The sequence below is a fragment of the Rattus norvegicus genome, chromosome 8, assembly GCF_036323735.1.
Source record: "Rattus norvegicus strain BN/NHsdMcwi chromosome 8, GRCr8, whole genome shotgun sequence".
Taxonomy (NCBI): domain Eukaryota; kingdom Metazoa; phylum Chordata; class Mammalia; order Rodentia; family Muridae; genus Rattus; species Rattus norvegicus.
The window spans coordinates 96,653,702-96,666,672 of NC_086026.1; the positions used below are offsets into that span (position 1 = coordinate 96,653,702).

A 12,971-nucleotide genomic window follows, 5' to 3' on the forward strand; every position below is an offset into this window, starting at 1 on the left:
GAACGTCCTTCTGCAGGCTTTCCAGCAACAGTTTTCTTTCTCAATTGAAAGGCAACGACAAAGTTAAAGTTTAGGGAGCCGATTTCCGAAACTATTTAATGACTGCCACCCTAACAGTTGACTCTGGAGAATGGCTACCTGTTTACAATGTCTGCACTTCTAGCTGTCAACTTTAGTTTTGAGCTGCTATCTTTCTGTTACTCTTGTTACCAAGCACCTGAGTAATGAAATGAAAAGATTACAAAGACTCAGGACGGGCAGACTCAGGAAGGACAAGTGCCAGTAACGGAACCAGGGGCCCTTCCTGCCTCAATGTCTGAGTTCTGCCCCCGCTGTCCTCCCCATGCTGTCCCTGCTCAGACAGAATCCTCCACTGGGACTCTCCACTGTGCAGTCAGGATGGTTAGGACTTCTGGTCATGGGTGTTGCAGTAACACAGCTAATGTACTGCAGCCCCCACATTTCCTAAGAGAAAGTTCCCAGCCAGGATGCACTTCTTCCTTTAGACTACCAAGCTTTTAATAAGTTCACCCGGAGACTAATTATCTAGGGCAACGCACCTTCATTTGACTGTGTTCCTTCCTGTTAATTAAGGACACTGATTCTGAAATGTTCTATTAAATTACAGATCTAGTCTCACAGTAGTAGAAATATTTTCTGCCTGGAAGAAAAAGCAACCTAAAGGGTAGGAGGTTTTTGCCTAAATGGATACCAACGGCTTTCTATGGAGCCTAGTGGTCTTAGCCTAACGTGTCTGTGCAAATTCCTGTCAATTCTGGTTCCTCAAATACCCCAGGCCAGCTTTATCATCTAACAGCTTTTCTCTTTTGAATTACCAAGTTTTCTACCATGTTGCCTTCCCAGTCATGTCATCATACCTTGAACTTTGAATTTTAATGGGTAGTCTGCTGTTGTAGAACACAGAAATGACGCTGCACACTTTTGAGAATCATGAAGTCACTTTAATTTTACTCTGTCTTAGATGTTTTTAATCAAACATTTATGAGGAGGCCTGTGAAACAATTGGAACTGCAATGCCTAGCTGTGTTTTCTTGCAGCCGGTTAGTGTAGGAGAACCCTTTTCTGATACAAACTAGAGTGTAAAATCGATTTCAGTCTCATGAAGTCAGATACAACGTGAACAACATTACAACCTAGGCACTGTATTTGACTAAACCAAATTGTTAATGCTTCTTAGAGTAACCTGGAAAATACCTGGAAGGGACTAACCTAAGGTAATCGTTTTTAGAAAATAATTACTAAAAATAAGATTTTAGAATCACAAAAAAAAAATTGCTTCTTTTGTTTCAACTGTAGATCATATATACTATTTGAACTTTTGAACTGTAGTATGTGGAGTTCCTGTGCCTTTCACAGTATATACTTTGATCAGTGGTACCATCCTGAGAAATTTTCCCACCAAGTTTCTAATAGCATTGTTGATGACTGGAATGCACAGACGATAATTATAGCCCAAATTAAAACGGCCACAGAGAATGCCCCGCAATCCCCGTGCTCGTCAGGCTCACTCACCTCCCCACGCAGTGGCTCCCCCAGTAGGTGGTGGTACAGGCGCTGCTGCCCCCGCAGCTGCTCCGGAGAAGTCTGGCTGAAGATCAAGGAGATCGCTTGATGGCTTAGCAGAGCTGGAAGGAAAGCAGGCTTCATAATCAGACTCTGAAATATCATAATGCCAAGTGTTTTACAACATAGACACGTGCAGAAAATATCACAAAGGCTTGGAATCACTGTCAAAGAATAGATGTGTGGGCTTTGAGGGGCAGGTGGTCTCTGTTACTCCTCAACTCTGCCGTTACAGCAGAGGAAAGCCACGAACGATACAGAAGATAGAAACAAATCATCACACTCTGTCTCAATAAAACTTTATTTACAAAAAGAGGTGATGATCTGGGTAAAATCCCACAGGACATCAAATATATACATATGTAACACCACGTGGGTTTTTTTTCTAATACAGAAAAAAACTATCCTAAGAACCCACAAACCAAATAATATTAAAATGAATAAAAGTTAATTAATTAATTTTTTTCCCAATCTAGATGATAATACGTCGTTTGCCTCTCAGCAGGCTCACCTTCCAAAGAAGCCTAAGTTTTAGTACTCGGAGCATGGGCTCAAACTGCTGAGTGTCCTGGAATCTTACTCATTGTGCAACCTTAAAGGCTTATCCCATGTTACGTCTTCAGAATCTTGATTTTAACGAGCTCTCCTATGATCCCCAGCTACACTCAGATATGAGGAGCACAACTGCCATCCCTCTAGCCCTCAGAGGAGGCTCAGGTTCCCCATCTGCCTTCAAAACCAGCAGCTTCGCCATTGTCCTTCGACAGACCGTAGATGGCTAAGCGATCTTCTACTGAAGAAAGGAGCCTGCTGCTTCCGAGACCCTGAGGCTTTGCGTCAGTGACAGGTATAAACACAACTAGACTAATTAACAGAAAAGGGAGATGTATTTATTACTGAGAGCTCAATTGGGGACATATGAGGGTTCAGGGTTTGACCCTAGCAGCACACAAATAAAAACATTATAAATAATAAGAGCTTAGTCAAATTTTTCATAAGAAACAATTTATTCTGGTGTGTCAGCAGAAAGCACTGCCAACAGATAAGCAGCAGAAGCAAGCGGGTGCAGCACAGAGTAAACAGGGGAGCGATATGTATATTCATAACTGTTTAAAATAGAAACCTGTGAGAAGCATGCAGCCTCTGGATAGACTGCACTCCTAAAAGAGTCCCAGACACTCTCAAACAAGGCTAGAATCTCTCATGGTGAAAGAAAGATCTGACTCAAAAAATATTATTTGTAGAAGCCTTTCTGGGCTGGTGACTCATTTTAGGGAGTATTGAGATGGTCTCTTCCTATCACCTTAGTAGAGTTCATTCTATGGCCCAACTAATCAGCCTGTAACTGTGAGGTTTACTCAACTGACAGGGTTTTATCACATAGCCCAGTCTGGCCCCTAACTTGTTATACAGTCCAGACTGGCTCTGAACTCTGAGATTCTCAGATTTCTATGCTGCGACCACAGGCTTCTGCCACCTGTTCACGGGTTTGAAGCACTCTGAAACACCTTCTAAGCTCATCACAGGAAGAACTGATTTTACTAGAGACTTTGCATACCATCTAGCCCTAGAAGGACCTGCAGTATATAAGTCTTTCTTTTTCAGATTGTTTCCCTAAATTTACAAGTCACATCACAGGTTGCCTCAAGAATTTAAGAGGTACAAGTTTAATTAAGAGTCCCAAAGAGGGGCTGGGGATTTAGCTCAGTGGTAGAGTGCTTACCTAGGAAGCACAAGGCCCTGGGTTCGGTCCCCAGCTCTAAAAAAAAGAACCAAAAAAAAAAAAAAAAAAAAAAAGAGTCCCAAAGAACTCACTTTATACTGGAAAAATAGCCTCAAGTCACATAGTATCAGGACTGTACATAAAAACGCAAAAAAAAAAAAAGCGATTCAAAATACTAATAACAAGTTGGCTACAAACTCGTTAACTGACCTGACTGGGGCAGCCGCGGATGCTGTTGCAAAGATGTCGACTGGTGGGGACGTGTCGATAGTTTTAGCTGGTGTAGAATTAGGAGATGTAACAGTTGTGGCTGGAGAAGACTGAAAATGAAGATCATAGCACAGGCACATCAAAAGCGCATCTAGATTTCACCGAGCAGCAGGGCTTTGGCCTGCTGACCCATGACCTTCCAAACATTTATTCTGCAACTCCTCACAGGAGGAAAAGCTCAAGAGAAACTGAAATCAAGAACTATAATAATCACTTTGGCCCAAAGGCACCTCGAGCTTGAAACAGTTAAGTGTAACTTAAGTAAAATTTGCTAAAATACGTGCTCTAACATTAGAGTGACTAAACTCAGGTGATAACAAATGCTGGCGAGGATGGGGAGAAAGAGGAACACTCCTCCATTGTTAGTGGGATTGCAGACTGGTAAAACCATTCTGGAAATCAGTCTGGAGGTTCCTCAGAAAATTGGACATTGAACTACCTGAGGATCCAGCTATACCTCTCTTGGGCATATACCCACAAGATGCCCCAACATATAAAAAAGACACGTGCTCCACTATGTTCATAGCAGCCTTATTTATAATAGCCATAAGCTGGAAAGAACCCAGATGCCCTTCAACAGAGGAATGGATACAGAAAATGTGGTACATCTACACAATGGAATATTACTCAGCTATCAAAAACAACGGCTTTATGAAATTCGTAGGCAAATGGTTGGAACTGGAAAATATCATCCTGAGTGAGTTAACCCAAACACAGAAAGACATACATGGTATGCACTCACTGATAAGTGGCTATTAGCCCAAATGCTTGAATTACCCTAGATGCCTAGAACAAATGAAACTCGAGACGGATGATCAAAATGTGAATGCTTCAAAAAAAAAAAAAAGAATAAATATTAGAATACAGTTAGGAATTATGCTGGTTGAATAAAGTTCTGGTAATAGGGTTTTCTCTAATATGTATGGCTTCACTAGATAGAGTTAGCTCATGCTATGCTTTTTATATGGGTTCTGGGGATTCAAACTCGGGTCCTTATGATGGCACAGCAGCACTTTTACCACTGAGCCATCTCTGTAGCACCAGATGTTCAAATCGCTTTTGTTGTTGTAGAGAGTTCAAACACATCCCTCCTAATGAAGTCCTCTGATATAGGTGATGGGGCTTATACCATGGAATTAATTTTTATACTTCATTATTTTTAAAATTTTAATTCAACAAGAAGATAGAGAAGTTTTCAGTTCAAGTAAAATTTGTAATATTTTCAAAGCCTTTAATTTCTTTCAAATTAGAACCTTTCCTTCAGTCAGATATCCATGAACCACTCATACCCATTCCAGCATACTTGGAATTCATGAGTAAAAGAAAAAATTTCCCAATTATCTTCATTTAACCTTAAGATTATGTGATTTTTTTTCTTAATAAGGGACTTCTTATGTTCTTGTATACTTTGGATTTTATACTTGAATAAAGCATGTACCTGGTGGAATAAAAAAAAAAAAGGGGGGGAACAAGAATACCCTTGGCAGGGAATAGAGAGGCAAAGATTAAAACAGACACAGAAGGAACACCCATTCAGAGCCTGCCCCACATGTGGCCCATACATATACAGCCATCCAATTCGACAAGATGGATGAAGCAAAGAAGTGCAGGCTGACAGGAGCCGGATGTAGATCGCTCCTGAAAGACACAGCCAGAATACAGCAAATACAGAGGCGAATGCCAGCAGCAAACCACTGAATTGAGAACGGGACCCCCGTTGAAGGAATCAGAGAAAGAACTGGAAGAGCTTGAAGGGGCTCGAGACTCCATATGAACAACAATGCCAAGCAACCAGAGCTTCCAGGGACTAAGCCACTACCCAAAGACTATACATGGACTGACCCTGGACTCTGACCTCATAGGTAGCAATGAATGGCCTAGTAAGAGCACCAGTGGAAGGGGAAGCCCTTGGTCCTGCTAAGACTGAACCCCCAGTGAATGTGATTGTTGGGGGGACGGTGGCAATGGGGGGAGGACAGGGAGGGGAACACCCATAAAGAAGGGGAGGGGGAGGGATTAGGGGGATGATTGCCTGGAAACCGGGAAAGGTAATAACACTTGAAATATAAATAAGAAACACTCAAGTTAATAAAAAAAAAAGGAAAAAAAATCAAGCTAAACATATTTCCTAAACTTAAAATTGTTAGGTCACAAGGTATCAAAAAGGATCAACAGTGACAACTGCTATAAAACCAGTATTTTTTTTTTTTTGCCTCTCAATCTAAATATACTTCTTATCTTCTCAGACAACTTTAACATCTGGACATTTAACTTAAATACTTCATAGCTGGCAGGGAATAATTCAAAAATAATATTTAAGTCACTGCAATCTGAAGATATGACTATATTTCATTACAGTATAAAATAAAAACTTTAAAGTGAAATAAAATCTTAACCTTTGGGCTGGGAAGATGGTTCCATTGGTAAAGTGCTTGCTATGTAAACCCAGGGACCTGAGTTCTGTCCTCCAACATCTATATACAAGTGCTATAGGATGTGTGTGTAACCCCAGCACTGGGGGCAGGGGGCAGAGATAGGTGGGGCCCTGAACACCACTGACCAGCTGGTTTAACCACATCAGTGATGTCTGAGAGATTTTGTCTCAGAAGGGTAAAGTAGACCTAGAATGAAAAGGTCACCTGATATCAACCCTAGCTTTCAAATACATGTGCGCACATGGGCGCACACGCACGCACGCACGCACGCACGCACGCACACACAAATACCTTGTTTCCTCTAATTTTTAAAGAGGTACTAATAGTTTATGTATTAGGATATTAAAATTCTGTGGTCACTATCACTATTCTCTTCTACTTGGTCCAGTGTATTTAACTTTCCAGGAAATAAAATGCATGAAGCTCGGGAGCAAGCAGAGGCTCTGCCACGAGATTCAAGTTCAACAGATTTGAAAAGTCCCAACGGTCACTTTAAAACAAAGGACTGATAAGAAAGCTATGGGAAATCCTGCCACTGTAAGAATGTCCAGGACTTACTCATGCTACAAAATATCCAATGGTATCACAGTTCCATAGCTACGTAGCTCCCAAGCCTTGAGAGCCATGAAGAGATAAACACAGGGCAGTGTAGCTACTGTTGCTGGGAAAACCACAAACGAATTCTCTCTCGGGGACAAAAAGGTTAAGGCTTCCCAGTGGAGCACAATAAGGAATATGGCAAACGCCTTGTACCAAGAACCTCTAATGTAACAGGAGAACTCACAAAATGCAACAGTGACAAACTGAGACTGTCCTAAAGGAAGCCCTGACCCAGCCACACTGAAGAGTCATAACCTGGACATTTTCACACCAGCAGCATGGTTTCAACGGTATGTCTTCTTATCAGTAAAATTGAAAAGATTTCTGCTTAATTTTTTTCTTCAGGCCCTGTGAGAACTTAAACAGCCGGCCAGGCACAGGCAAAGCACATGCCGTTTGGAAATCACTGGCACAGTCTGTAATGGCAGCAATTACATAATGGAAATCCATCAAGGAAAAAGCACATCTCTCACACCTCTGCCTACAAAATGCAATGGCAGATGTGAAGTGCAGACCATGCGAGCACATGCTCTTCTCAGGGAAAGCCCTCATCCTGCCCTTTCATTGGCTCAGAAGGAGAGATGGCTGAGGGAATTATTACTAAGAGGACGTTAGCGGGCGTGCTTGGGGCAAAGGCACCTAATAACATTCCCCCTGTACCATTAAAACACACACAGCACCCTGTGCCGACCTAGATCACGGATTCACAATATGTGAAAAGAATTTTTAATTATCATACGTTGTACAGATATGTATGTTTTCAGCTGTCACATAAGTACAAGAAAAATCTCATCCGTTTAAAAACTGGGGTTCTGGGGTTGGGGATTTAGCTCAGCGGTAGAGCACTTGCCTAGCAAGCGCAAGGCCCTGGGTTCGGTCCCCAGCTCCGAAAAAAAGAAAAATAAAAAATAAAAACTGGGGTTCTAAGAGAAAGCCAAATCACATATAAAAATAACTTAATCTTTTTTCAAAAATGTAAATCAAGTGACCCATCTGTTCTACTCCTAGATGCATACCCTAAGCAAATTGAAGCTGGAGTCTCAAGCAGATACTCCTTTTTTACACATATTTTAAAAAATGTATTTAGTTTTATTTGTATGTGTGTGTTCCTAACTGTCTAAAAGAACCATGTGCATGCAGTGCCTACAGAGGCCAGAAGAGGGCATCAGATTCCCTTTCAACTGGAATTACAGGAGGATGTGAGCCACTCAGTGTGGGTGTTGGGAACTGAACCTAGGTCCCTCTGCAAAAGCTGTGATTGCCCTTAACCACTGAGCTATCTCTCCAGTCCTCAGTCAGACATTTCACACTATAGTTATATCAGTACTGTTTGTCATACTGACAATCTGGAAGTCACTTAAATACTCATTGGAGGAAAAATGAACAAATGGTAGTGTGTGCATGCATATGTGTAGAAGACTGCTTTTCAACCTCAAAAAGGAAATCCTGGCTTCTGAAGCTAAGACTGATTCCCAAAGACATTAAGACATTAAATAAAACCAATAACTTATGAAAGGACAGACTGGACCTACTCAGATGAGGTATTCAATTTATAGATGTGGAAAGAATGGTGGTTTCCAGGGACTGAGGTCAGGAGACGTGGGCATTACTGTTTCATGACTCTGGACTTTCATTTCTGGAAGATGGGAAAAATCCCGAGAGTGTGTTACGGCATGACTGCTGTATCACAGTATAAATACGCTCAGTGCTTTGAGCTCTACCGTGAACAATATGTAAAAAGAGAAGACTCGAGAAACAACCAACTTACCTTACTTAATGGAGAGGGAGCACCAGATCTAAAGGAAATACAAGAAAATAAAACATGACTGCACCTGACTTCATCCGGCGTCAGATTATTTTCACAGAGCTCTTTATAACAACAGAGGAGCTTAGAACACTTGACTTCAGCTCAGTGATATCCTTTTCCCAATATTTCCACTGACTTACAATCCCTTAGCGGACATTCTTAATTTCAAAACCATCTTCTCTTTAGTCATGTATTAATGCTTATGCCTATCAAAAACACAGTTCAATTCTCAATTTCTAAAACTTACCCAAGGTTTCTGAATATGTACACTATGTAAGCTGATACCTGTTTATTATTTCAAAAAGTTAGGAAGCTCAAAAACAGAATCATACATTGCAGTTCATTTAATTTCAACTGACGGAACCCTAGAGGAAAAAGGACAAGATCCTGTGAGCTGTGTGAATGAACCAGACCCACCGTGCACAGCCACACTCCTGCTTGTGTATTAGATTTTCATGCCTATAATGGAAACACTTTAGAAAAAAATGTTCCCGTGTTTTTTGTCATAATCAGTGGGAGTCTGGGGAAGAGCAGTGTCCGTGCTTAGTTCTGATTAAGGAGAAAACAGTCTTACGGTTAGCACTGGTTCTAGCACATGTCACAGACAGACACATGTCTGAAACGTCTGCCTACGCGGCTCACACTTTCCCAACCTGGGTGGGGGGAGCATAAAATGAGTAAGACCAAAATGAAGCGAGCACACTCCAATGCTAGCTGTGGTCAGGTCAGCTCTGAGGATGGCTGTCACCCAGCTCAGAGCAGAGGTTAGTAAGTGGGAGTCTGTTCAACACCGTGCAGTCCCACCTATTCACAGACACGGTATGCTAGCTTTCCTACCGCATGCAAGCCCGTAACTTCCCACTTAAACGGCTCTGCTAAAGTGAAGTGATTCCGTTTTTTGCGTTTACAGAAAGAGATTTAGGAACCAAAGAATCTAGAACACCATAAGGTTGAAATCTCATGAACTTTTGGATATTTTCCCACTCACATCATTTCCTTCATACTTATGGAAAGGGAGGGAAACTAAATATATCAAATGAAGAAAAAATTAAACAAAAAGGAGAAAAATAAAAACCCAAGAAAACAACAACATCAACAACATTTACTTGGCAAAAACAAAGAAACCACAAACACCCTTGACATGGTCACTTTCGGAGAACAAATCTCTTTTCTCTCAGTCAGGTTTCGTGAGCCAATTCTTTAAAGTACTTGGGGGTGGGGGGGCGGGGAGAGGGGCGGGGAGAACTGAAATATTTACCAGTCAACGCACAGATACTGGTAATAGCTTCATACCTCACAGCAAGTACAACTAAAACTGACAGAATACTGCCCTCTGCTGTTAAAGAACTCAATTTCAAGCTGTGTGAGAAAGAATTGTAACTGGTACCGTCATCTGCATTTAAACCCCACAAGGCACCCTTACCAGCGATACCTGTAGCTACCCCACGGATTAAACAGACAAGTAGGGAATGGGTTGTCTCTCCTGAGCTGACAGGACACCCGCTACATTACACTCCTCTGTCTCTCCTTACCCAACTTCATCACCGGGTGCAAAGTTCTGGTGCTAAGTTCTTTGAGGGGAAAGAACACGTCCTGCTGTTTCATTACCTGAGCGTGTTATATGGCATCTGGCATTGGGGGTGGTATTTAAAAGTTTAAGAATGTATTTATGTGCTTATTCTATGGTTACCAATGAACCAAAAGTCTTGAGAAATTGTCTTTGGCTTAATGAAATAGTTCAGTGGATTAAGCATGCTTCCTGCTAGGCCCAATGGCATGCGTCTGATTTCCGAGACCCATGTGGGATGGAGAGAGGCAACTCTTACAGCTGGTCCCCGCCCCTGCCCCATACATACAAATAAATGATATGTAATAAATGATATGTATCTTACATGGAACTAAGCTGGCAACATGGGTGACCTGCCCACTTACTCTATCTGGTCTTTACCTGACATTTGGTCACTGGTATTTCTATGGGGCCATTGATCACTGATTAAAACCTGCTCCAAACCTGTCCGATAACCAGAGCTTGTCTCTGGTCCACATTCAACCCTTCTCTGACAAAGCACACGTGGGATGGCACATCGGTCCTTTTCCTGCAGGTCATAAATGGCTGCTTCTTGCTTGATATTCTATTCTACACATTTGGTACTGACACTTTATGAGAAAATGCTACTATATCTTGCGTATATACAACAACAATTATTGCAGACCAATACTCATTTATAATTTCATGTACAATCCTGGTTGGATTTTTGTCAACTTGACACAAGATGGAATTATCTTAGAAGAGGAGCTCAGTTGTGAAAACGCCTCCATCAGTGTCTATAGGGCATTCTTTTTTGATGGCTGATGTGGGAGGACCAGGTCTACTATTGGGCGGGGCCATCCCTGGGCAGGTAGTCCTCAAAAATAGAAGAAAGCAGGCTGAGCCGGTAAGCAGTGCTCTTCCTTCTCCTTGGCTTCAGTTCCTGCCTCCTGGTTCCTGCCCTGATTGATTTCTTGCCTTGACTTCCCTCATGGGTTGACTGTAAGCTGTGAGGTGAAATACACCTTTTCCTCCCTAGGTTGTATCAAATGTGCTAGTTATCACTGCAATAGAAACATAACCAGGCCTTACAGAAATCTATAGCATAGCGGACCAAGTTGGGAAAACTAACACAGTACTGACAATTTGAAACAAGAACGAATGCTACCTATATTGTAACCTAAGCAAAAACTCCAAAACGCTAAACACACGCCTACTGGTTTATTTCTATGAACATGGCAGACGCCAATGTTTCTTTCAAAGATGGAAAAAGGAAGCTACAAAAGAGGAAATTATGTTACTTAATGACGCCTCCCAACAATAATTCCTATGCAGCACAAATGCTATCCAGAAAAATACGTAGATGTAAAAGCCTATAAATACTTACAATTTTAATTACAGAAGACACCTGCAGCTTCCTACATGCTCAGCTCAGCACTTAGTATCATTAATTAATTAGTATCATTAATCTCACTCCTTTGAGCGGTGAAGGAGGAGAGAGAATCTACAAGGGTGTGTCTCACAGCACTGCGCTCACTCACTGCGCCTCAGTGGACGAGAGGTGCTGAAAGCAAACGGCATTCTATCTCCCAGAGCAGCTTTTCTTGTTTTGTGCTGTGTTTTAAGTCAGGCTTTCTGTGCAGTCCAGGAACTTGTTCTGTAGACCATGCTGGATTTGAACTCAGAGATCTGCCTGCCTCTGCCTCTAGAGTTCTGGGACTAAAGGTATGCATCACCTGTGCCTGGTTTAGGAGTACTACAGCAGACATTCACAAATGCATATACACTGTCACAGTGTAAGAATGGTTTTGTATTGCTACAGGATGGCAGAGAATATATCTTCAAACCATTTATGCTCCTTGTAAAACTGCCCTGGCCTCCTGTAGTGCACCAGGAGAAAATCTTTCACTTATCAAATAAAAATACTATTTCTAAAAGTTAAGAGGGTTTTTTTTTTTTTTGTTCTTTTTTTCGGAGCTGGGGACCGAACCCAGGGCCTTGCGCTTCCTAGGCAAGCGCTCTACCACTGAGCTAAATCCCCAACCCGTTAAGAGGGTTTTTTATACACTTAGGAGATACCGTTAATTACAATCCAACAAGACCCAAAGGAAGCAAAGCCATCCTTGCCAGTCACTTTAGGAGATAAAAGAATATATTAAGATAAACACTAATGGATACTAATCAATTTTCCAAACTCCAAATACCAAATATGGAATACCAGGTGCTTTTTGTTTGCATCTTTAGTAATTACCCAATGCAAAAATGGTAACAGTGTGGTACTCACCCTTCACTTAAGTTCCCATGTAAGCAAAAACATACAGAGAAGAAACGAGTTAACTATTAAAGCCTGTTTTTTCTTAAAACCAGAATAAGCAGAAGACAACAAAATATGGTTTGAGCCAATTACTGAAAAGAATCTGACAAGGATAAAGTGATTTAAAAGGCGCTAGAGAAAGTTACTCTAAGTTGAATGATTTTGACTACGGAGTTTTAGTCCCTGTTTCTAAAAATGCCTAGTGGCCATTTTCCTCAGGTAGCCCTCAGGGGCCACAGAGGCAAGCTCAGAGCCAAAGGTCGGTTAAGGAGCCTGAAGATGGGGAGGAAGGCACTGGGGAAGGATGCACTGGAAGCTTTAAGGAAGGTGGGGAGCTTGGCAGTGCTCAGCCTGAGAAGCACGCACACACACACACACACACACACACACACACACACAGCTCTCAATAAGGAGACCGTGCATATGCAAAGCCCTTCAGCTACTGCAGCCGGGTTCTCAGCTTCCAACTAAGGATGGCCCCAGCTATACACAGGAGTAGGTGTTTTAAACTGTTTTGTGTTAATCTCACATCACAAGCCATGCAACCACAGCTACACAGGAGAACAGTCTGGCCTTCAAACAACCCAGAGAGGCCATGTCATCTACAACTCAGGCTGCGCAGCCAAAAGTGCCTGAAAAACTCCGCTACTGAAAATGTAAAACCACACAAATACACTATACACAAAACTATACTAAACTAACTTGGTGGG

At 41.8% G+C, this 12,971-nt stretch overlaps 1 protein-coding gene across 14 annotated transcripts in view; it reads right to left on the reverse strand.

The window, feature by feature from the left end:
• Nucleotides 1–12,971, reverse strand: part of Snap91 (synaptosome associated protein 91) — a 114,725-nt gene that overhangs the window by 35,663 nt on the left and 66,091 nt on the right. For 13 of the 14 annotated variants that reach the window (XM_063266101.1, XM_063266093.1, XM_063266102.1 and 10 more), the window contains exons 11-13: nucleotides 8,381–8,408; nucleotides 3,518–3,627; nucleotides 1,534–1,646 (exon numbers count right to left, since the gene is read on the reverse strand). In XM_063266101.1, coding sequence (XP_063122171.1) covers nucleotides 1,534–1,646; nucleotides 3,518–3,627; nucleotides 8,381–8,408 — 251 coding nt within the window. Of the gene's footprint in view, nucleotides 1–1,533; nucleotides 1,647–3,517; nucleotides 3,628–8,380; nucleotides 8,409–12,231; nucleotides 12,238–12,971 lie in introns of all 14 variants that reach the window. The other variant, NM_031728.2, reaches the window with a different exon arrangement.